The 26072-nt window shown below is 43.1% G+C and overlaps 1 protein-coding gene across 1 annotated transcript in view; it reads left to right on the top strand.

Moving 5' to 3' along the window:
- Nucleotides 1-104: 104 nt before the first annotated feature.
- LOC119465295 (papilin) overlaps nt 105-26072 on the top strand; it is a 51937-nt gene continuing 25969 nt past the window's right edge. The window contains exons 1-2 of the mRNA XM_037726088.2: nt 105-329; nt 22839-23024. Of these exons, the coding sequence (XP_037582016.1) occupies nt 257-329; nt 22839-23024 (259 nt within the window). The 5' untranslated portion in view covers nt 105-256. The remainder of the gene's footprint in view (nt 330-22838; nt 23025-26072) is intronic.

The following is a 26072-nucleotide window of genomic DNA, read 5'->3' as shown; positions in this document are numbered from 1 at the left end:
AGACGCATTTGGACTCAGCGCGGAGGCCGCACTAAGTCGAAAGAAGCCAACATCAGAAGCAAAGTGCTTGAGGCACGAGAGAGGGGGAGTTGGAGAAGGGGGCAACACAAAACGAATACGCACATGCGAGTCGGTTGCGCGGACTGAGCGCAAGGAAGGGGGTTCGGTGTGTGTGTGTGCGTGCCGGGAGAGCGTTTCCATCGGCCAGACCGCGTCGACGAACGAGGCGGGGAACCCCGCTCGGCTGAAAAGAAGGATGCAGCCCGTGCAGTGGATTCTCTCCGTTCTCCTTGCGGGACTTGCGCAGTGCTTGGAGTACGAGACCCTCTGTGAGTACACGCGCAATGCTGGTTCTTTGTTCTTTATTACGCATTTTTTTTACGTTTGCCTTTGTAGGTGAAAGAAGCGGGGAAGGGAAAGAGTTTGTCGTGCTGTTCTTGCGTGGTGGGAAGCCTGAAAGCCCGCGTTAGTTAAAAAATTTCTTCCGAAACTGGGGAGTTGTGACACGCGGCGATTATTATACTCAATTCGAGCAGACGGGCGTGTTTCTAGAAAGTTTCTTTCTTCAGCTTTACTTCTACATTTAAATGAGCAGGAATAGTTATTCGCTGCACCTTGTGGGGATTTGGTTCGTATCGATTGACAGGGTAAATGAGTTTGACATAAAGTTGACGCAGACAGATGTGAGCGCTTGCTTTCTGTACGTGTTTCAAGCAAAGCCTTAGTCTTCAATACTCTATCATAATCTTTCTAATTAGTAGTTACTGAGCGCTGCTTTATAGTGTGAAGACTGACAGTAACTCTTTGAAGAATGATTCCGGCCATAACATAAACAAATCGCGTGACACGAGCAAGGCATTTCTAGCTTTGATGAAGCTGCAATGCTTGAGATTGGTCGTATCCTGTTTCATTATTTACTTATTGTGTGCGGTAGAGCGGCATATTGTGCTGGCATACGGCCTATCGGAGTCGGATTGTCTGTTTTCTTCAATTGCCGCACTTTTTTTTCAACCATTGCATACATTTGTTTGTTTCATTAGCTTCGGCCTCGTATTGAACGTGTTAATGCACCGACAGAAATCTGCGAGATGCTACGGCGCGCAGTGACCCAGTTTCCGCTTAAAGCGCGGCAGCCGGGATCACGGGTTGATTGACCCTTCTCCGATGTTGCAAAGTTGTCGTTACGAAACAAATCCGGCATTGGCGCTTTTTGCCTTGGCTTCGAAGCGTCACTTGCGTTTCTGTGTGCCCGATAGGTATCTTACGGACAAGTTACCTCATTTCCTATTCAGCAAAGCAGCCAACTTCTCTCGTAAGCTGGAGGTGTCAGAATTGCTGCTTGGCTGCTTTGCGGCCTTGGGTGTTGACAACTTTGATAGGTTTCTTGTTCCGCTACCGTTTCTATAGTCCAAACAGGAATTATACTATTTTGCTTGATATTTACATGCTGCCATTCTCGAGCTGAACAAAATGTTGATGTGCACGCTGCTTTAACACTAAACCTTTGCTAGATGAGTGTCGGGGGAGAATATCCGCCAAATGTTTGTCATAGATATGTCCGGGAATGTGTACCTAGCATAGCTAATGGTTTTATTCATTTTACCATGTTCATTGCAGAACAAACGTATCTGTTCTTCAGTAATGTGGCGGTTCGGGCTTGTTGATACAACATATTTGTGAATTGCCTCGTCTGTCATCTGGTCTTTTCAGTCGTTGTCTACATCTGCGCTGCAATTGGCCAGTATCAGTTGGGCCGATTATGTTCGGAAAAGTTCGGTGCCATAATAGGGAGCCACGCTCTTTAACTTTAGATAAAATGGAGCAACGCTCCGCGAGACAGCCACTGCAACTTTAACAGATATTGCACACATTCGTTTCTATTGTCGATGCCAGTAATAATATCAACGAAAATAAGGGAACAGGAGGTCTGGTGCGTAGCTACAAAAATGCCGTTGTTATCCGTAAGACATCGTAGCTGAAAATTAAGCACAGCAGAATACAAGGCACATACACTTAGCTCAATTATTATCACTATTTCTTTATGTAAACAAAATGGACATATTAGCGAAACAACTAAGGCCTAAATCTTCCCCTTTGGATCCTTACGCGGACAACTCAGCAGCAATGACGCAGTTCCTGCAGTTGAGATTTCGGGGCTTTCTTGTACACTGGGCGCATTTTTATGTGATAGAAATTATATGGACATTCCTAACGATTTTGGCCGTCGCTGTCACCGTGATATGCCGTATATAATATTGTATCAGTACGTTGCATTTTTACCTATGCCATATATGCAAGTTATAGATGCTGTACCATTCAACCACGAACATTGCTGGAACCAGGTGTAATAAATTGACTGGATTCTTCCTAAAAATTTTGGAAAACCGTAGCGCGTAAGCAAAAGTCTGACGAACTCTCATTACGGCATATGCATTTTATCTTAAATCTTTTGAATATCGAAAACTGCAAAGAATATAAATGCTAAAAATCCTAAAATGATGTAACTTAATTGCACCGCTCTTTACAGGCACCGCAGTGACACCTGTGCGATGCTATTACAAGCCCTATATGGCGTGTTGAAGCTTTAAATGCTGCCAGATATTTTATAGTACCCACCTATGTCACATACGCGTATAGTCGACCCCGGTGCATAATTAAAACACTGTCTAAAAAGTTCAAGTGCAGCACTAGACCTTGCTATCTCTGGTAGTGATTCGCTCTCTTCCTTTTTTTACTAGAATAACCCTGTATAGTTCTTGATTATGCGTGAGTTGACTGCAAACTTTTTTTTCTACTTTTACTTACGCATTTACCTACCCTTGAATAGAACAGTCTTAGCAAGAATCCCAAAGTTCAGACGTGGCCCGTACTGATAATTTATATAAATTTCTACATTACCGATGCTATTGCTGTCAATAAATTGTACCATGGATTTTTTTTTTCATTTTTAGAATATCTTGCTAGAAACAGTGATAAATATTTACTCTCGTGCCACCCGTTTTTACTCCGCGATGTCTATGTGGACCTTGATCAACACCATTACCTTTACATGCGCGGTAAGCTTTTCAGCCACTTTAAAGGAATGGTGTCCTATAAATTAGGCTGTCGCCTGACCTTTCCTTGTTCGCGGTCAAACATATGACATTTTAGTATTTTCACAGTGCTCGCTGTGCTCGCTGAATCTTGGGGATAAGAATGTGCCGTCAATAAGGTTGCTGCACGTGAATTGCTGGCTGCTTGAAAGACAAGTTGAAAGATATGAGTTCCTGGCAGGGGTATAGTTATTTGAAGAAGTTCCCGTTGGAAGACGCAAACAAATTATTTTTCACATTACGGCCGGTGACCGGCCTCTATCAAAACTAGTTGAACAAATGAAACGACAGCTATTTCATACACTTGGGAAGAATACGTTTTTCTTGCAATATATTCGTGCATAGACACAGTAGGCCGATGAGTAGATGCAACACATATCGCAAAGCAACTTGGGTCTCAGAAGGTAGATATTCTCTGGCACAACGCCCGTAGAAAACCGCGAACAGCGCATAGCGCACAACGCCGTCACGATTTCGACTTGCGTTATAAAGCATAAGAAAATGAGTCACTTCACTCAGGACGCAGCAAAAATGGCACTTGTCAAGGGAACATGGCTTGGCGTTTGCAGTGATGTCCACGCTTCGACAGACGTCCACCACGCCGACGAGGGAAGCTTTAGCGCCAATAATAATGTAAATGACTACAGCGAAAAAAAAACATTCAAAGGAGAAATGATGGTGACGGACGCAGACCCTGACATTGCACTGAATTAGTCTGTTGCATAGATAAATACGCGCATATATATATATATATATATATATATATATATATATATATATATATATATGCTGGGTACACTCGTGCCGTGGGTACACCACACGCGAGGCGAGTATCTTACCATTCAGCCACGCAAGCGCTTGCAACGCGCTTCGAAAGGACACCTTTAGATGAGTCCTATTGTGCGAGGTGTCACGTGTGCAGTTACGTAGGTGCATGCGCAAGATTCTATTGCACATTATAGCAGCAATTGCGCGCAGTGACTGCGCGGTCCGGCTCATGTCGGGCGGCCGGGCCATGTGCGGCTCATCACATATCACCGCACAGAGTTTCCAGTGGTGCCGGTAACGTGTACTATCATAGGCATCTTCAAACTGTTTACGGCGAGCTACTAGGAGGCACCTCCTGCAGCTCACGCTGTGACTGTGCTGCGTTTCTCGCGCAGGCCTGGCATTTTTTGACTGAATCGGTTTGTCTGATCACATAACCATGAGATCACATAACTGAGTCTGTTGTTATGTATTGTCGCAGTATACTGCTTTCGGTAGACAGGATTGCGCTGACGAACACATTGATGAGGAATGTTTCTTGATTACTGGCTTCTTGTAGGCCACGTGCCTGTGGTGCAACGTCCTGCAGTGTTTTCAGCATAGGGGCCGCTTCCAGAGGCTTTATTTTCTGAGCCGGTAAGCGGCTTCAAATCCTGAGAGAACGAAGAGCGACATAATTTATGCAATTCCATCTCACAGCTGATATGCACTTGCGTCGCGTGGAGCCTTCCTGTTAAGACGACTTCCTCCAGGCTTCTCTCTTGCGAGTAGGCAAATGTTCGGGCTCTGTCGATGTTTGTTGTGCAAAAGGTTAGCGGAGAAAACAATAAAAGGACTCAAAGAGCGCCCTAATCACATAAAACCTTATTTCATGAAAAATGAGCTGATCTATAATGAATGTTTGGACCAGCATTTGCAAAAATAGCAACAAAAGAAAGTGTATGTGACCAAGACGCTAGCGCTTAGCTATATCTAGATACTGACACTTGTTCGTGTAAAGTGCGATGGAAGGTACATATCATAAGAAGCCAACAAACATTAACACCAAGGACAACATAGGGGAAATTACTTGTACTTACTAATTGAATTAAAGAAATGATAAATTAATTGAAATGAAAATGGATGAAAAAACAATTGTCCCAAGGTGGGGAACGAACCCACGTCTTCGCATTACGCGTGAGATGCTCTCACCCTTGAGCTACCGCGGAACCGTGTTCCCCATCCACTTTCTGGGGTATTTATGTTTTACAACTAGAACTAACCCTGGGAGTGTTAGCCAGCGCCACCAATCACAAACCTTTGGGCGGATGTGGAACATCCTTTCTGCCGCAGGCGTCACTAGCACATGCTCTTTTTTGGCTGTTGGCAACTGGTCAATAAACCCACATATGCTACCTGAAAGCATCAATGTGGCCGGATTCGAGCCCTCGTTATGTAATGAACGAGAAGAAAGGGGACCGAGGGGCCGGATTTTTATCAATTATATCATAAGAAGCCAAGAAATATTAACACCAAGGACAACATAGGGGAAATTACTTGTACTTACTAATTGAATTAAAGAAATGATAAATTAATGGAAACAAAAATGTACAGTGATTCACAAGTCCCCGTTGTTTATGATATAATACCCTTCCATAATCTCTGGAGCCATCGTTTCATGGCTTCGTAAGAGAATGCGCATACTGTCATATTGCGGTACACCGCCATAAAACTACAATGGAAGGGCCGGTGTAAAGTAATTCCTTTCCTAGCCGAAAGGACATGTTCTCTTGTTCGGTTGGTCATGACACCAGCCAGTTTCACCAGTGCGTCGCCCCAGCTCAAAGGTATTTCTTATACTGCGTCTAAAGCGCAGCACAGATCTGGCCTAGCGTGCTTCTTCTTACACGTCGACTTCACCTTCTGTGTCGGGACACGGAAACCAAGCCTCGACACCTTGCTCGGCGTTGAAATCGCCACAGGCACATTGTGCCTGCTCGCCAACATTTTCAGGTTGTGGGCGATCTTGTTTATATATGGGACCGCCTGGGATCTTCTCTCTTGGGCTGAGTTAGGCCTACATCCACAATATCTCAGCCTTCGAAACAAGAACACTGAAATACTCAATAATACCTATTAACGGCATCCGATTGATTCTAGCCTCATGTTCTGTAGATGAAAGCTGGTTTCCACAGTTACACAAATGGGTCTACAATACGTGGTGGCTAGTGAAGCGGTGTGTGCAAGGTAACGTCATGTCACTTGAAGCTGAAAAGGTGGATTGATGCAATACAATAGTTTTGAAACATCTGGCAGGTGCTCAATAGTGTGCTAGATGACGCTCATTGTGTAAACATTTTACTAATAATTTGTTTCATCAATCAGGAACACCGTTCACTGTTATTTTTTCCTGTGACTGCAATTAGGATTTAAAATTTTGGTTTCAGCTGTCAGCTTACTTTCCTGTCCTTTCATCTTGACTGTCGTCACCATGCGACCTCCTCATCACCTACCCTCTGGACAACCCTCTTCGTATGCGCCCGACAAACGACGCATGGCTGACTGCCCCCACTGTGGTTTGGCTCAAGCCACTAAGAGAATACTGGTATTCGTGATGTTCTAGCCATTGTGCCAGTTGTCCACTTTCATGTTCTGCCACTCACCACGGGCATATGTCAAAATAATATGGGAACTTGTGCATGGTATATGGATGGTTCTGTGACATGGTCCACCTCAACTGCGGCCATATTTTTATGCCGGATCATGTTGTTCAAAGGTAGCAGCTGGATCCTTAGACGTCAACAGCAACTAAGCTATTGAGTATTCTAGAAACTCCCAAGTACATTTATTCTGAGCTCCCTGAATCCTAGACATTATTATCGGACTCAGCACTGGAATTGCTGACTCTCTCAACGTTTTAGGACTATTGATGATGCGTAACTGCACACTGTTGCTGAATGAAAGGTCAGCACATATTTTAGCAGTGCATCTCTGCATAATTTAGGCCTCATGGGAATGCTCATGTTTGAGCAAGATCAAACATGAGCTGAAAATAACGGCATACGTACTTGTCACCATCCCATTCTGAATGCCAGGCTGCAATTATTCTCTCACCGAGGCTATGCGGAAAGCGATATCAGCAAATTGGGAAGAACACGGCAAATCGTCCCAAACCTCTGTGTAGGCTCGATACTTTCTGGAAACTTCGGATGCATTGTGGCATCCATTGTCAGCGTTCCTATTGCAGAAAAACGTTCTTGGTTGTTTACGCCGTTGATCGACGAAGTGACACGAACATGCTGATGTTTGCGTCGTTTAGCCATGGTTGTCGTTATTACTTCGGCGTCATCTATTGTGTGATCGTGCAATTGTCGTTGTATTATTTTCGGTGTCATCAAGTTGTTGTCCCAAGCTGTTGGGAGAAATCGTCAAAATAATGCAGAAGTTCGGGTCAAATTTTTAAGCATTGGTGTCTTTCGCGAGAGTTACTAGAGCTGCGTGACTGACATTAAAGTAGGACAAATCGCGAAATTATTCCTGATTGATACGTTTCATTTATTTCACTAGCAAAGTCGCACAGGATACAGAAGAATATCAGAGATGTGGAAAATGAAGGACTTCTTAATCAACGCTTTAATGAACGTAACCTACAGCTACGTTGTTCGATATATTAGTCTGTGTCGAAGTTGGGTGCACGCATTGATGTTCGAAACCACATGATCATACAAAGAAATCATTATTTACCATTTAACTGCATTGAGAATCGTCTAAATTACTGCCGGTATAGTGCGAAGATTCTTTGCGGTCAATTCTCTCATTTTCTATTCAACCACCATTCAACACCCACATTTCGGTGGTGACCGAAGTGGAGCGCCCTTTGGACCATAGACAAAGCGCTAAAAGGAATACAATCTCTACATTACCATGACCCACAAGTTTCATAATTAATGTACGACGACTAATTCATAACTTCCATTCGTTAGAGTTAAATTGTTACTGCAAGTTACTGCAAGTCACTCAGAAGGGAAAAGACCGGGCATCCAATACTGCCGACTCAGTCAATACGTAACCAACATGAAAATGCAAGTTCGAACCAATTGTTTGTTTTGAGTGCCGCAGCAGATATATCGAGTCCACAGAGCAATCCCTAACGTCCACCCTAAGTTCTCTGTAACACTCCTGAATTTAGTTGGGCGGCAGTTTTAAACACACAAGGCTGAGGGGTCAGCATTACAGGTGCTCATCTGTACCACCAGGCGAAGTGCGCACATTAGGTACGAATCTTTTTTTGAGATATAACTATGAAGAGAACGTGATCGTTGCTCTATTAGAAAAGTTATTTTTTGAGAAGATGACACATAAAATTTAAAAGAAATACAACATTTTTCTGTGCTGTAGCAAACGGCAAATAAAGTAGCGTCATTATACTGAGGACAGAACAGTCTTTAGCTCCTTTGACCGCCTTCCCCCTTTTTTTATTTGTATGTGCACACATTGTGTGTTATACCAAATAGCAGTTCTGGCATTGTCAGACCAGTTTTTTTTCCGGCTGTGTATGTAACCGTTTCCGAGGTTGATTCCGGAAATAGTGCAGTCTATGTATGTGCTCCAATGGAATTACCCGTACCTACGTTCAAATCTAACACCAGTGAATCTCGTTATAGTTAACCTATGTAAACCCGCACGCTCATTCATATTACAATAATGACGATATTACGACGAACTTCTGTTTCTCTTACTGACATATTGACCGCCGTGTCACCGGGTGCTCGTTTCGTTTCGCCCGGTTGAAACGATTACGCACTGCTACGAACTATGCCACCTGCATGAGTCCTATTATAATTCCAAGTCTAATATCCCTTAACATTGACGGTAGTGGATATTGGCATTCTATGTTATGAGTCGTATACCTGAGTCAGACAGCGCCTGAAATTATTCGCAAGCGGCATTGACGAACAAAGCCTTTATTAACATTACGAGATATTTTAGGGTGCCTGTGCACATTGTAGAAACAGACAATCCATTACGAATGTGCACCCACTGAGAAGGAACCCTGACACTAGTGCAAATTTCAGGTATACATAGCCAAAGGCTGCGATCAATTACACTGCCTACTGCGTTCCAGTTAAGCTCAATAGCGCTGTTAGAGCTGGGATTTCAATGAAGTGCTAAGCCAAAGTCAGTGTGATTCATCACGCACACTGAAAGTTGATGTGTGGAAGCTATTGCACATTAGATTTCTTCTAGATCGAAATTATTCTAGCACTCCTTGGCTTCAATTTATATACATCTACCCAGATGAGTGATCAACACTGTAATTATTGGACAATTATTAAGCAGTCAGTTGGACAATTCTGTTTGTTGTCTGTCCAAGTTGACTGCCTAAACAGGAACAACAGCACTTTTTTAAGCGATAAAGAAAAGCTGCAGAAAAACAGGCGTTGTTAAGCACTATCAATGCCTTTCTTAATAAAAACGACGTATTACGCAAAAAGGCGAGACTACATTTCGGAAATGAAATGATTATTTCAGCAAAATTTTCATCAGAATCCTACTTTGTCCATCTAGCTAATTTGGCTGTAAAATTAAGAGCAATGTGCGATGTTTTGTTGTAACCCCCTGATGTCCAGTTCAGTCAATTTCTTAAGCCTGGCCCTAACGATGTACCACACGTTCCTTTGCTGCCCAAACATGTGGAGGACCTTGAATGAATCCGTAATTTTGTGACTAAGATACTGCGATTAATAACACTAAATATGTGAGGCCCAGTCAATCTATTCGTCACAATTTGAGCTTTCCTGCTGAAAATATTTCCATTATTCGTGCATGTTTTCATGCCGCGTTTTCATTTCTCTGTTTCGATCGCGCTGTTGAGAATTGGCATGCCATTTCAAAAAGGATTTCCAATGATCTTGAATTTTGAAACTACAACTCCGGATTTTAGCTATCTTCGCCGTGAACACGCTACAATATATTTTAAACAAATAGGTGGTGTTCGCTTCTCAAAACTATGCAGTGGAATATGAGCGACGCTGTATGTTTGCGATCCGAAATATATTTAGCCACCGGAGTTTCATTAATTCGCACTGAAAGCACAGTACACAAGTGTTCTGTTTTTTTTGTTTTTTTTTTCATATGCGCAGTCGGCGTCAACCCACCGAAAGAAACACGGTATGAATTAAATATATTAACTTGCAGCAGTTTCTCAAAAAGCGTCCTTAGAACACTAGAACACTAGTACGACTTGAGGTTAATTTTTGTATTGTCTTGCGGGAGGAGGAAGTGGTGCTACTTTCGGAATTGATACCTAATGAAAATTATTTCGTTACTGCCAGCTTTCACATCTCAAATCGCAACGCATGTCTTGAAGTGCAATGAGAAAATGTACTGAAAGATCAAAAAATTAGCTTCCTACAAAAGTGTGGCTTAATATAAAATGTGATGCCAAATTTTCCCATTACCCAGGAAAACCCAGCCATGTTGAAAAGCAGTGTTAAAAAAAAAGAGGTACTGTACAAGGCAGCGCAACATCTTAAGTACTACGAAGTATTCGGGCACATTCGCGTCAATGGCTCGTAGTAAAACGCCTGGCCCTGTTTTTCCCCCTTGATGGAAACCAGAGAGTTAGTAAAAAATGCAATACGAAAATCGACATTCAAGCTCAGCTACAGCCAAGTGCAAAACACCTGCGCATGCAAGGAACATAGCACGCGGTTAAGCTATAGGTATAAACGACCAAGGCCGTTAATACATTAAAAAAAGGCTTTATACTTCTAAATCTACAAACGGTTTCAGAAGACTTCAAGCGTACAAGGAAAGCGGCAATGTTCACTACAAAATTCCCCATTCGGCAAGCCATTGATGATTTCGCTTGTAGGCGTCTAAGGTGATCTAAAATCTAAGGCACCAACTATACCGCCAATAAAGAATTGCCGTGCGTAGACACATTTCCCAAGTCAAACACACCGATTCCAATAGCACCCGTAACGCCCTGATGATTATCTATACAGGAATACCGCACTAACACTCTCGAAGCCAATAAAAGTTTGGCCTTGCCCCTTGCCGAGCCAATTGGCGCGGGATGGGTTACAAGTGCCGTTGCTCGGCGTAGCGAAAACACGGCGCCGAGCCAAGAACCGACGTATCTCCTTGTTGATAGGCATCGCACGCCAGACAGACGTACCGGCCAGACTGCTTGCTCCGCCTATTTTATTTTCTTCGATATTGCTTATTTGATTGATTTTCTTTTGCGTTCGCGGGGCTAGCCGTGTAGGAAGTGACATACGCCTCTCCGGTAGGGGACTCACAACTTCCGTGTTGGGTATGGAGTGATCTCAATCACTGGATGGGGGAGGGGGGGGGGGGAGAGCGAGAGGCGCCATGCATAAAGTACAAGTGACAGCTGTCACAGACAAGGCCAAGTCGGTGGTCTCTTTTGCTTTATGGACGCTTTGTATTTTGGTGGCGTAGGGTACGCGCCGCGACGTTATGTGTTTGACTGTCATAAACATGACATTGACACGGTTTTCTTTTTTTTTTCAAGCGCGGCTCACCTCTTTGCTGCATGTAGAATTGAGCTTTTTATTTATTGTGACCAGGAGACAGCGATTACCAGTTAGATTAATGCAGTAGAGAGTGCTTTTTTCGCTTCTGAATTACAATCCGTGTGCATATATGCATTTATTTACCCCGAAGAAGATTCACGCAATTCGCGCTTGTCTTTCTGCGTAACGCCTGTGTTTATGCAAGTGACGGTGACAACTTTTCTTGGTCCTGAGAAACTGTGGCACGTGGGAAAGAATTTTTTTTATGTGGCTCTGGTGGACAGCGCAGTTCCGCCTACTGAAATGGGGTTTTACCTGCGCTCGTAGGTGCCGTACTAGATTTAATTTAACAATCATGTAGGTATTTTTGGTCAACAACTAGCAAGAGATGGGTAATTAGTTTCACAGTCGTGCAGATATTCCTATTACCCATTTATTTACATAACAATTTTCAAGATCCCACATACTGCGGTGCTTTCTAGCCTTTGGTTGTTAAAAATCACGAGCGGCCATCTGTCCACTTTGCATAGCCGTGTAGCGCATAATATACCTTGGGTCTCTGGAAAAGAAAAGCATGGGCAGGGCAGACGGGAAGTAGGTTAATGAGCGTCTCAGCTAGCATCAATATAATATAGAAGTGGCAACGCACTCGTATCTCGCAACTCATTGTTAAAGCGCCACGAGTCAGCCTGAATTCGACAAAGCAAAATTGAATCTTCAAGTGCCGATGACAAACATGCTGATGATATCAACAGCAAGGGAGATAATTAACGAATTTTATTGTGTGCGAAATGATAGGGCTTGCATGAACCTGTAATCCGTTGCCTTTCGTGAATGGAAGAAAGCGCTGTTACCGTTTTACCCACTGTCTTCCTTATCTTTTGTGGTGCCGCAGTATACAGCATGCTTGATGTAGCCACGCGGTTCACTATGCAGAAAGTTGTTATCAAAACACACCTGAGTTCATCATCAGCGCCCTGGTACTGTCATATCTGCCTCTTTTGATTGCCTCTGTTTTGGCATTGATGACGTGAGAATTCTCGTTTTGATGCTCACATGCTGCTGACATGTTGGTTACCCAGGTTAATTGATGCCTCCGAGGTCATGCGCGAAAGATTCTACCCATTGTGCAAACACACACACACACACACACACAGAAGACGAGGGTAATAAGTGCGTGACACGGTTCTGCTGTGCAAGCAACGAGCATTATGTGTCCTATCCTTTCCTTCGCTCCAAAGTTTATAGTTTCGACGGAGCTCAGCACAAACGTCCTTGCTGGTCAGCGCTGCGCCGTAGATTTTACTAACCTGCCCCATGTTGTCATGTAGTTTTCACTCTGACCTTTCTCGCTTTTTGCGAAATTTTCTAACGTCTGCACATCTCCTCAGCTTCTTTTACAGCAGGATAAAAACGAAAGCATTATAGAATATTGAGGCAGTGTTTAGTGCAAGTGGGTTTCCTGTTTTTACTTCTCGAGATTTTCTTCGTGCTTTCAATAAGGTGCAGTGATTTGAGAACTAAAAGCTAATACATTGCGCGTCACAACTGTAATGATTCTTCCACATATGCTGGTGCTAACAATTAGAACTGGACGAGATCAGAAAATTGCATTCGGCTCCCAGTGGACGGGTGCTCTGCTTTCTATGTTTCTTTAATTGCGGTGCACGTGGACTTAAAGTTCTTGGGAACATCTAGAATTAACAAAAAAGCGTAGCCCCTCTGTAGACCTGTGAATACTGCAGGAAATAATGTTATATTGTTCTGGACGCCCCGCTAAGACAAGACTATGCCATTCCCGATGGGCCATGGCGATCGATCGTGGGTACTTGCATTTTCAGCGAGACTATACTTATGTCCAGATTGTACTCCAGGTACTGCAAGCTGTTTTGCCTTATTACCTACTGCCATAGTTTCTGCGTATCTTAGTACTTGCGACCAGTTCTATGACGTACAAAGAATAAACTCTTCGTTTTCCCAGCTGACCCATACAAGCAAGTGTAACTGTCATACGCCTTGAGTTCCATTGTTTAAAACGATCTGTGCATTAATGAACGACTGATTGTTTGAAGCTTTGTATGAAGATTCTTATTGCATTGCCCACAATTTGCGTTTAGCCTTTATCCCGTCTTTTTTTTTCACTTTACGTGCTTGATCTATAGAGAACTAGAGATGGTGGCGTCTAGCTTTCATGTCGTGCAACCGGCGATGCAGTCGATGTAGATAGAGGGGTTGAAGTATTGTGCCAAATGAATTGTGTATTTAAGCTTAGTGGTGAAATATTTTATGACATCAACTCAGTATTGATACAAAAGGCACATTGAAACTACAGAACGACGCGCGAAGAAAAATTTTTGTTTTTAATAACTTAACAGATCGAGAACTGAAACATGTATTTGAAACAAAATATTTCTTTCGCCAATAGGTTACTGACGGCATCTGAACTCCTATTTTGCTTTTTGCTTTTTTATACTTATAATGTTGGCTCCTTAACGATTCCTCTAGTGATAGCCTCGTGATATTGCAGTTACTTATTTCATTTACTTCACTACATACGGTGGACTCAAGCTCCAATCGTAACATAAATACTCGTATACTCGTAAATACTCGGCATATTCGTATCATAAATACTAAAATAGGCAGCCACAAACTTCAAATTTGAATTTGTAAATGTGGTGAATGTGCTTAGAGGCTGCCGTCTATTGCTGTACGCGGTAAGTAGGAACGCCTAAATGTGTCACCTGTTGTGAAATATGGATTTATTGCGCGTCTTTGATCGCATCGGTGGTGTGTGAATGTCGATGGAGACAAGTAAAATGAAGGAATACCTGAATATCTGTTACGTGAAAGCAAGGAAAGCATTAATATACTGTTGCTTCAGCACTGTCGTTTCGTTAGGTGTTGCAAGACATTAGCAGGCGGTACGACAAATTGCGAGATTACGTGCAGTTTCTTACAACAAAGCGTGGACGTGTCACTGAAGCCTTGCCGCTCAGCAGGACTGGGTGGACACAGGCGGACCAGTAGGCAAGAATGCCTATTACATACGTGTAGACACTTGACATGCTGCGAAATCATGACGTATTTTGAGTTTGTGTGTCTGTCTGTCTTGTGTAGAGAACCTCTTGTGCCTTAACACGTTTCTATGACTGGCCCTTTGAGGAACCTGTGTAAGCAATTTAAATAATCACAAGCAAAATATTACCAGCATTGTTACATTTTCCAGAAAGCCCTTTACACTTCTCTACAGCTACAGTGTACTTCAACTTGTGCTTGCATATTGATTTTGTATACTAATCTTGCCATTGTGCTCCGAATGTGAATTGGTAGTTTCTTTTTCTTTCTGTAACAATAAATCACTAACAAATGAAGTCAAGCTAGAGGAGGGTATTTTTTGCCTGCATAAGCTGTCTCAGTAAGATCCATTTAAGTTTGTGTATAAGATGCCGATGTGTGGCCTTACTTGAGGGACATGTACAGTGATGACTCTCATGTCATTATTTCTTTTACCTTTACTCTTATGAGGTGGTGCGGCCACTTGCCGCGTTTGTTGTCGGGCCTCGAACACTTCCACGACGCCTTTTGCGGATTTTGGCTCTGAAGTGCGTTTTCAATAATTGTCGCGGGAAATAATAAACTTCGGAACTCAATCCTGAAACTTCAGTGTTCCTGTCAAATTTGCCTACAATAATGCTTTTCGTTATGGCATCTTAGTATGTTTTCTCCTCTCGGAATAACATGTAAATATTCACTAGATTCTGATTTCATGGTTAACAGCTCGGACTAAAGGACGAGAAAGACCGAACAAATGGGCTCATGATCAAATGGTGTTATTTACCATGGTGCAGAATGCAAACAATTATGTTATCACTTTGAGCTATGTTGAGATAATTCGTGTAAACTAACCTCGTGCATTTTCCTAATTGATTACTTGCGCGTGCCTTATTCTCTTTTATGCGATCTTGGCTGATTATTCAATGATATATATTGCACAGCATTCTGAATGAAACCAGCACTTGAGAACCAGGGAGTTTGCTGCATCTTGCTTTATTGTCCTGCAGTTTGCATATGCGCTCTTCACAAACAATCTATCCAATCTTCGTATTCTCGAGCCATAAGATGCGGCTAGTTTTTTTAGAATACGTATTTTACATTTAACATTTACTAACATCAGTCTGGTAGTTTGAACGGGCTACATTTTTCGATTATTTCATTGATCTGGCTCGCTCGGCTTTTCCTGCTCGTAATTGAAGTTGTGCTCTCGATACTGAATACCTTACAACGACCTCTAAGAGGTGCTAAATGACTGCACAGGAAGGAGTGGACACATTATATATTATCTATAAAGAAGCAGTAAGAGAATGCTGGAGCTGGTCCTTCAACGTTAAGCGCTGATACTGTTACCCAGTTAAGTCATGTGCAAGGAACACAGTGTATGTTGTCTGTGCAAGGAATTTTTGGCAATCAAATTGGCAGTATAATTTACCAGGGAAGCAAGCTCTCATATAAAAAACATGCCACATGTTTAATAATCATGCGCGATTATATAGGACGTATGTTTTCATATGCGATTATTGGATGTGTGCCATGTGTGTCAAGATATTTTCGATAGCGACATATTTAATAGAATATTTTCGGTCACCGAGGTAGACAGATGTGTATATCACCACACGACCACCTTCATCAGTTGTCTAAGAGCTTCTTTGCCCATTTTCTTAGGCATTGTTTTTCCTTTCCCGCTTTTTAGCTCCTTTTATCGTATGATTGGCTTCCTTTTGAAAAGAAAATATATTTGTGGTTCAAAGAACTTCTGTCACGTATAAAAATAAGCAACTTTAGCATGGACACGTTTGATTCCAAGAAGTATGCGATGGTGGTGGACAACATATTGCAAGAGTTGAGAAACGAGGCCATATATTTGTCACGGCTACAAGCACGAGTGAACGCCAATGGAGAAGTTCGACGTGCTTTACGCGTTTTCCTTTCTCTAAACGTATTCTCACTCCTCAGCGGTGCGAGAAACAGAGATAGACAAACATTTCGTTTTCGTCAACGTATTATTGAGCAGGCAGCCTTAGTCCAGGCCTCGATAGTCAGCGTACTTGATGGGGCATATGATGTGTGATTCTGGGTTCTTTTACTTTTGGATTGTAGCGTGAGCTAACTAAAAGCGAAGTATTTAACTAAGAATGAAAGGAATGCGCAATAAGGTTATGTATGAATTTATGTGATGGTTTAAAAGCCCATGTGCGCGAAACACTATGCGCTAGCTCCTCATTGGCACGTTCGCAACCTCTGTGCATGGCGTCGCTTCAATTTCTCGCTTCTCTCCTGCGATAAAGTCGAACTTGTAGCATCACATTCTAGCAGAACTATTGGCGCCCTTGGTTTCCTTCACGGCTCGAGTCTAACGGCCTTCATTTCTTTTGTTTTCGTAATTGACAAATTGTTCGCTGCTGTGTCATTCGGCAACGCATCTGTCCATAGCGTCACTCTTTGGCAGTTGCTCCATGTCTGTTCGTGAAGCCGATAGGGTTTTGCCCTCAAACACTGCGGCATGCACAGCACTGACGTCAGCAGATCTAAGAAGGATGCTGACGTGGTGAGGGTTTGACTCACTGAGCAAAAGTCCAAGTTGGGCCCTCGCTCTGCTAGTGCACAGAAAAAAAATAGGCTCCTATTCTCGGATTGACGAGGGTACCTTGTTTTTCTTGCATGACTGCCAGAAAACGGGGCCGTTTAGTTTTCCAAGAAACGCTACATGATCTCAAATAGTATCCAGCACTTTGAATAGGATATCTGGGTATGTTTCATATGGCGTGTGCAAATGCGTACTACATTATTGTAGAAAAATGGATAATTACAGAGAGTCTTTCAATTTGCATGGGTGTGAAAATAGTAATTTTTGAGTCCGATTCGAATGCGAAGTGAATAGCGCCTGAAGAGAATCGACTGAAATGGAATATCAAATATGCCAAGTTCAACAACATCAAATGATCTTTGCATCCTGGTCTATTCACAAAGTTAGCAATTTTTCGTCCCTAGGTTCCACGTTAGAAATTGTCGTTTATGGACCACATAATTATGAACCATTAGTAACAAGTGAGCAGTTTATGTGAATACTCAAAACTTATTAGCGAGAGTGAATGACACAATGCTAAGCAAAAAACTTCTGGCTCCCTGAACAATGTAGGGTATCGTTCTGCTTATCGTTTTTTCATTTATATCTCCTTCGTCATTTATATCTGCACAAACACACACACACACACACACATACACACACACACACATACACACACACACACACACACACATATGCTCTTTAGTTTAGTCATATCTCATCGCAGGGCGCACAGGACGTAGCGAACCGTCCGATTGTTGGCGTCATGCCAGCTGAGACGACGTAAGGCATATCTGAATGTTCCTCATGGCAAGGGTCCTCATGCTAGGTTATGCGTCAGCAGTCACGAACGAGCGCTCTGAATGACGGTGTCGCCTCTAAGAGTAAGGCCGTCTTATACGCTCGACACCTGAGTATGACATAGTCGAATAGGTTTCCCGCGTTCATCTTCTTATTGCGCAAGTTATTGCCGCTAGAGGTCACGAAACACATATATTCTGCCGTCTAATTTACGCAGCAAGTATTTGTTATCATGCGAAACCCATAACTTCAACCTGATGAAAAACTTGTTAGGTATCGCTCAAATTATCTTATGCCGCGATAGGTAAGATCACCGGTCATTGTTCGGTATACCATCGCCCAGAAAATGCATTACACGGATTCTTTCCTGCTCCCTTCGACACCCTTGTGTCACCCATCAATCCGATGAAAATTAACGATTTCTAAAATACGAAACACCAGAGGAACGTTTTTTCCCTCGTGCATGGTCTTCTAGATAGCACACTCCAAGAGGCCTTGAAATAATGGTCATATAACATAATGGAACTGCTAACACCAGCGACCTGCCCATGCTTTACGCTTGCATAAGCGTGATTTCAAAGCCAGCTATAAGTATCTTAAGATCACTGGCTTCTATATGTGCGTTTACCTGCCGTTTATGCTAACACGCGTCAACACACTTTTCTCCTGCATTAGATTGAAGGTGAATTCTCCTAAAAACGATTTAATCATGATGGTTATACAAGAAACATATAGACAAAACTACATATTTAGTAATTATACATTCTTAGCATTTTTCGAGCGTATATATTGTTTTTCTTATGCTACGGCACGTAATAATCCAACATGAAATGAAGCCCTCCCCATTGGAGAAAAAGATTAGCATTAAATTCGGTAAAACTTGCAACATCCTAATTATCCACGTTCTCTGTAAGCAGTCTACAGACATATAAGCTAAACGACCATTATTGTTATTTTTATTTGTGCGCATTACTATACCGAAACTGTCCTCTGAGTTAAGGGGTTCGGCGTAGCTAGTGCAGCGCTGCGGATTGTTAGCCCTTTAAAAGATGGAAGACCAGCTGAGCTTGTCAAGCGCTCCTCATGTTTTTTTTGTGCAGCACTGAACTCTACTTCAGCTCCTGTGTTGCTCCGCAAGTTTTCCAGATGGTGTGCTTCATTTGTGGTTGCTGTATATAACAGCAGACGGTGCAAGAAGCTGTCGAAGGGAGAAGTTGGGAGCATGGACTGAATTTTTACACTAAAGCCCACTTTTTTGAGAGTGCCAAAATCTTTTTTTCCCGAGACATGTCCCCGTTCTGACAAATAAAATGTTTCCTTGGCCTTGCTATAAATGATCATTAGACTCGCTGGTAGGTAAACAAATGCCGTCGTTTCTCCAAGCTACTTTTGTTTTCATTTTTGTACCATCCCGAAAGGGTTAACGTGCACATGAATCTCAGTACATTGCAGCTTTTGCATTTCGCCCCCATCCACATGTGGCAGGCCTAACCGGCATTGGAATGCGCCACATCGTTGTCAGTAGCGGAACGGCACAGACGCGTCGATGCCGTGGCGGATGCTAGACGCATATTCATATGCCTACTTATATACATACAGACTTTTTAATGGCTTCAAACGTTGCTCACATTGCCCGAACTTTGAGTGCCTGCCAAGGTCGGCCAGCAAGTCCTCGCTTTCTGAAGTTGACCATTGTCATCGCTTCGGGGATGAGGAATGAACCCATCGGCAATCGGCAGTGAAATACTGAAGTGAAAGCTGCAGTAGGGGCCGAGGGCGTCCGCAGTCGGGATGGTGTTATTATGCCATATGAACTCATGTATGCGAAACACATGCGGCTTTTAACAATGGTATTCGCACCTGTTGCGGCGACAATGCTAGCGTTGTCAACACGTGCAGTTTCGTCCATCTGCTTCCAGCTGTTGATTATTTTAGCCTCCCTCTGCTATCTGCTAGCCCCATGTTTATCTCAGATGCTAGAAAACGACTTCCCCGGAAACGAGCTGCTCCCCGCTTTGATTCCTCAACGAGGACAGATTTTTCTTGAAACGCGAAGCTTGCTTTCTCAATAACACATATGGCTTTTTAAATGTTTTTTTTTTGTTTACGCTATAGCTATAGACCAATAAGCTAGTTTGTAATTTGCTCCATAAATTTTGTATACAGGGTCCCGATGCCTGACCTTGGGACCCCCTTCTGCAAATTCTGTTCCTGAATAAATGTTTTCATTAACTGAAATAAACTTAAAACATGAGAACTTGAAACTTTATGTTACTGTCGGGTGGATTATATTTTTCCCCTTTATACTGAATCACATTGCTCGAGAAGGCTTTCGATATATTCATTTGCAAATCATTGCTGAGAAAGTGAATTGTTCTTTGAAAAACAATTGCGTTGAATAAGAATGAATTTATGTTATGTTTTGGGGATAGTTGCGTCGAAGATCATGGCTTCATGTATTTTGTGTCCAAGCTACCACAAAGCAACCCTGTCTTTCTTTTTGCTTTGTAACGCCGTCATTACGAATGAAACTAACTGTATCTGTTTAAGAAGTAAGTTGCTGGAGAAGCCTCCAGCACATTTCGTGCTCTCAGTAATGCGGTAAGTAATAGTAGGAGGCCACGGTTTCACTATTATGGTTTGGTGTAACTTGTGTAACTTTAGGTTGTTTGCGACGCGCTACCTGTGGCGCTTTTCGGCACGCCACCTTCAAGAAACGTTCATTTTCCCACTTAATGTAAGACCACAACAATAGCAACATCAATGGCAAATTATTCGACGTATTTCCTGTTACTATTTTTCGTCTTGTTACCACCCGTCGACTCTAATTATTAAAAATATGAGCTTATGTCGTAAGATGCAACATAATGATCGATTCTGTATTTTACGCTGTTTGGGTGGTCTTTATAATCTCTCCATCAGTGCTGATATAGTATTGAAAATAGTTTTGCCTTTCTGTGCAGTATTTTATCCACATTAACAGCAGCTGACGTTATAAATGAGTTTGGTCAGCCAATCTATGACGTCATCGAGGCCAGTTCGGCCGATGTTTTCAGTGAAAAAAAAGCTATTCCTTGAACGGCTTGCTAGCTGAGCACATCGTCTGCATAACTATACATGCTCTTAGGTGGGAAAAAAACAACGTCCACCGGTGTTCCCTGCTTCCCCTTCCTAATGTGGAGCAAAATTTTATTAATATTTAGAAACTAGGGCAGCGCCCGCAGACAGATGATGTTTTCTTGCACCCAGAAGACTTGTATCATTGTGCAGACAAGGTTGTGCTGTTTTCTATGAAGGATGAGACTGCGAAAAATGGCTGTGAGAAAGCTGATATATGCAAATACGCGCATTGCGTTGTCTTCAGAAATACTGTCTGGTTTGGAAAAACAGCAGTCAAACTTTTAGAAGCATGACCTAATCAGCTCAGCGAGCATATTTATAATGTAAACTGCCATATCGGTGGCGGCAAAGCTGCCTTGAACAAGTACCATATGATTATGAGAAATAAATCAACGCTGGTCACAGTGATTATTGAGGTTGATAAAATAACTTGCTCGGTATTTGTTCATTGATTAGCTAAAGGGTCTGTGGGCAACGTCAATAAAGAGCAGAGGGGCAGTACACGGATGACAGTAGAATTTATGTGGAATAACCTGAAGTCGCGGGTTTCTTCAATTGACCCGCCGGGGTGGCTCAGTCAGCTAAGGCGTTGCGCTGCTGAGCACGAGGTCGCGGGATCGAATCCCGGTCCTGGCGGCCGCATTTCGATGGAGGCGAAATGCAAAAACGCCCGTGTGCTTGCGTTGTAGTGCACGTTAAAGAACCCCAGGTGGTCAAAATTAATCCGGAGCCCTCCACTACGGCGTGCCTCATAATCAGAACTGGTTTTGGCACGTAAAACCTCAGAAAGAAGGTTTCTTCAATTGCTGTTTTGAAGCGTTAAGCGTTAGGGAAAAGAGCGGTATTATTAGGGCATTTGAAACCTTGGTTGTTTGTTGGTAAAACTATTGTTGCTGGGATGTCGTTTGGCGCAGAAGTGGGTACTCAGCGATTCAGCGGCTGGTGCGTGTGATAGTGTGTTCTCGAGTGGTTGCTTGTGGATTGGGATTAGTTTATAATATGATAAGAGTAAACCTAGGAAAAAGGCCGAGCGGGGCATATTTGCAGTTGGGATTGAGGGTACAAAGATGAACTGGAAAATGAAGTATAATACGTGAGGCCTATCATTGTGCAGTTAGAGAGAAGGAGCTGACGTTTTTACAAAATGCAGTAAATATGGAGATAGATATCTGTTTTATACGGCTTCTCTTGTTCTAGTCAGGTAAAGAAATGTTGATACGCTAATTAAGAGGTCCTTAAAAGTTTAACCCTTTGTTTGTGCTTTGTTCTTCCGAGCACATCCGTCCTCTTCTTTCTGCTGCTACCTCGTAGTAATCAACGTCACCATCATCATCTATAACAACTGCGCAAAGAGAATACACGGACGATAAAGTGCCCCTCCACCTTTGCATTTTTCGTTCTTTTCCACGTTTTTTTTTGCCTTGTTCCTTAAAATGAACTGAAACTGCACCAACTTGCCAAAAGGTCAGTTCTGGTAAACCATCATCGCAATCAATAGCAACAAAGACAACGACAACGTCGATGATGACCACGACGACCACAACAAGAACAACAAATCAAGAAAACTAGAAACGCTGAAGCAAAATTATTCGTCAGGCTAACAACTTCCGGACACGCCGTGTGGAAATTGCGACAACTGCTCGCTTCTTCCGAGGCTGCATGAACTTGCAATTTTATCATGCTGCTTCGATATATATGCTCGCCGTAATCACTGTTGGTGAGGAGGTGTCAGTTGCTAAAGTATTGTAAAATTTCTTTGTTTTTAGGTTTACGCTACCATATACAAAGTTAATATGTCTGCCGTGCTGTGAAAAGCATCTTTCCATGCTTTCGTGTTCAGCGATATAATGCATGTACATTATATAATATCCTGTGAAACCCGAAAGGTGTTTAATAAATCTCTCACATTTGCAGGGGGACCAAAGAACCCTCACACAAAATGCTACGACACCGTGGGATACCATCCGTGCAGAGTGGCGCATGCCGGGTCGAGATGGCACTTCGACATGCAGACCAAGAGCTGCTTAAAGAGCCAGTTCTGTGCCGAGGACAACAACAACTTCCACACTAAGACCGAGTGCGAGTACGCCTGTCCCGCTTGTGAGTATGCCGACAGGTGCAGCAACATTGCATTCAAGAGAGAAAGGAGCAATAGGCGACGTGACCATCTAACTGTGTGCTTCAATTACCGTTATTTTGCAGTGATACAGAGCCTAAGCTATGTTTCTTGTGCCCGTTTTCTGACTGATGAGGAGTGTAATGACACGAACGTGTGTGGTGACGAAAAAAGAAAAAAATCTAGGATATAGTAGAATGTACGCGATCTTTGTGGTCTAACAAAACGTGATAATGCAACCCACTAGGAACCATGTTGGGCTGAAAAGTGATAGCGCTAGCTGTTCCTCAGCCCAAAGTATAAACTTATGGGTTTGGGCACTTCCATGGATGTAGGTCGAGCGCACCGTAAAGAACTGTTGCACACTTACAAGTGCTGGTTTGTCCCAAGGCAAATGCCCTTAGTATTTTGGCTGTAAAGAATTTTCTTCTGCAGGACCGCGAGCTCAAACTAGACCCAGAATGAGAGAAGCCGTGGTAAAAAACTGTAAGATTCTGGCCACCTGATGCGCAGTTAAATATCTCATCCCAGTATTAGAGAAAACATGTAATAAATTTTATTTATTGCAGGTATCGTTTTCTCTGTCGCAGCTACCGTCATGATCACTTGTCCCGAAAGGTCGCTGAAAGATAACTTTATTTGGTCTTATCAACAATGCAAACTTAGTCCTCAAGTGGAAGCTTCAGCTCTGGAGCTTCTATTTAAATGTGGAAGGAACGAGAAATTGATTTTGTTGCCAACTACAGCAGTGATTTGGCGGACGTATTTTGGTATCTAAAAGGAAAATATCAAGATAAGGCGAATATATTGCTTAAATCCTTGAAAATTTCAGACAGAATAAACACGAGTCTCAACTTACCAACATTGTAACTACAAACTACATCCAATATTACCTCAAAAGTAGAGAAAGTTTAGGTATCATAATTTAGTCTCAAACATGTCACTAAATTGAGAATAGAGCCTAATCAGAACCTCCTTAACATTATAGCAATTTCAGGAGCACAAATTAGGGCATTTAAGAAATTTGTGGGCTTTAGGAAGCTGTAATAGAAGCAGTGTAAAGAACTGATGTCTCAGTTCTTGATCCTATATCAGTCTGTGGTATAGATAGCATATGTTACTCCTAAGACAAAGTTTTAGCTTGGCGCAAATTGCGAATTAATCTATTTAAATATTCTAAAAAGCAAAATGGCCCTTATGAGAAAATCGCTGAACTAATTTTAATGACATTTGTTGTGCTTGAGAGAAAAGGTTGAATTATAGAGGCTTTTCAGTATACAGAAGTTTTATCTTCTTTGCAAAAACGGTAAACATTTCGTTAATAATTTAATTAACAAGCATTATGATACGCGCACACAGGAAACTATGAGCAGATGTCATCTTGATGACGGTGAATGCTCGCTGTCAAAACGCTGCCGAATTAAGAGCACAAACAGAAGACAACAGACGCTTCGAACTCCCTTTCGCTTCAACACGTCTCCAAAACTTCAAATTAGGTGACCTCCTAGACTAGGCGTGGGAGAAGGCAGAGCGCATGAACGACAGGTGATATCGCTTCGGACGGCATTTACACCCACCGCCGCTTTTCGCCAAGATGCAACGCATAGGCCCCATATGCGTTCAGGCACGGGGAGAGCGATGCACAGCCACTTCGTGGCTAGAAAAGCAGACGCGCGCCTCTCCTCCCCCTCTCCCCACCCCAGTACGCACTTTAATGCCTTACCGTTAGCTGAACTGCCCTGCCGCAATAGCGCGCACTTATTGCGCATGCGACAGGACAACGCTTTAGGACATCATCCTTCTTGGCCCGCCCTCACGCGCTTTTCCTCACACTCACTGCATAAGGCATGCGAGGCACGATGTGCCGCATTTGGAATTTATGCAGCACCTCACGGCGGCGCCGCCAGCGACGACGAGTGCAAAAATTCGCCTCGAGGGGCTGTATAATTTCTGTCACAATAAAAATTTTTTATTTGTTCCCAATAATTAGATATGAGCTCCCGAGTAACAGCTTCCCCTTAATTGTAAATATGTTAGCCATGTGATAAACCAGCACAGCAAACAAGCACCTGTAAAGCATATCAAGTGTGAATGTCACGTGTGACCTGGAGGCGTTGCAAGAAACAGGTAGCTACACATGTACATCTGTACAAAACGATCTTTCAGAATTAAGGTTGACTTGGACAACACCGGGACTAGTGAATGACTGGAGGTGTGGCGCCGACCCAATGGGCAGCGATCACTGCCCAATCTGGATTGAAGTCGAGGCGAAGGCCACCGGACAGAAGGAAAGAATGACGTCAGCCGAAGACTGGGACTTGTTCCGTTCCTCTTTTGAGGCCTGCGACACGAACGCACTGTTCCTAGAGAAGCTTTCAAGTGCAGCTCGGGAAGCCACTAGAAATATTGAAGTTTACGAGCATCTTCCCACACCTGACAAGCATCTCCTCCATCTGTGGGACACGCGAGCCATGTTACATCAGGTATACATTCAGAATGGGAAGCAACACGTCGACTTGCTCAAGGATCGTAACACGACAGCGCGGGCGCGTCGTTATGCTAAGGAACTTGACCGAGAGCGATGGTGCGACCACTGCGCCTCGTTTGACGAACGGACTGGGACACGGAAGCTGTGGTCCACTTTCAAGGGCATGTCTGGAAAGAGAAAAAAGTGCAATACCGTCGGGAATGTTATGCTGGCTACTGGCTGTTCACCCTCCGAGTTCGAAGCGAAGGCGGCGCTCACTTTCTTCCCTCAGCCAGACCTACCACCTGATGCTATAATTTACCAAAGTATGGTTCCCACGTCGGACGCAGATATCGAATCGGCTTTCACTATGCAAGAACTGATGATGGCTCTTGATTCTTTCAACGCCAAGAGTGCAGCGGGCAAGGACGGTATCACCTGGCAGTTGTTGCGGAACGTCAGCGAACCAGGAAAAGAACAGTTAAAGGAAGAGATATACAAAGTTTGCTTATCCGGTGAAATTCCCGCCGAGTAGAAGCACTCTGTGGTGAACCCTATCCCAAAA

This window comes from Dermacentor silvarum, chromosome 9 (genome assembly GCF_013339745.2).
Source record: "Dermacentor silvarum isolate Dsil-2018 chromosome 9, BIME_Dsil_1.4, whole genome shotgun sequence".
In the NCBI taxonomy this organism is placed as follows: Eukaryota; Metazoa; Arthropoda; class Arachnida; order Ixodida; family Ixodidae; genus Dermacentor; species Dermacentor silvarum.
The sequence above is the reverse complement of the archived record's forward strand: the minus strand, read 5'-3'. Positions and strand labels throughout refer to the sequence as shown.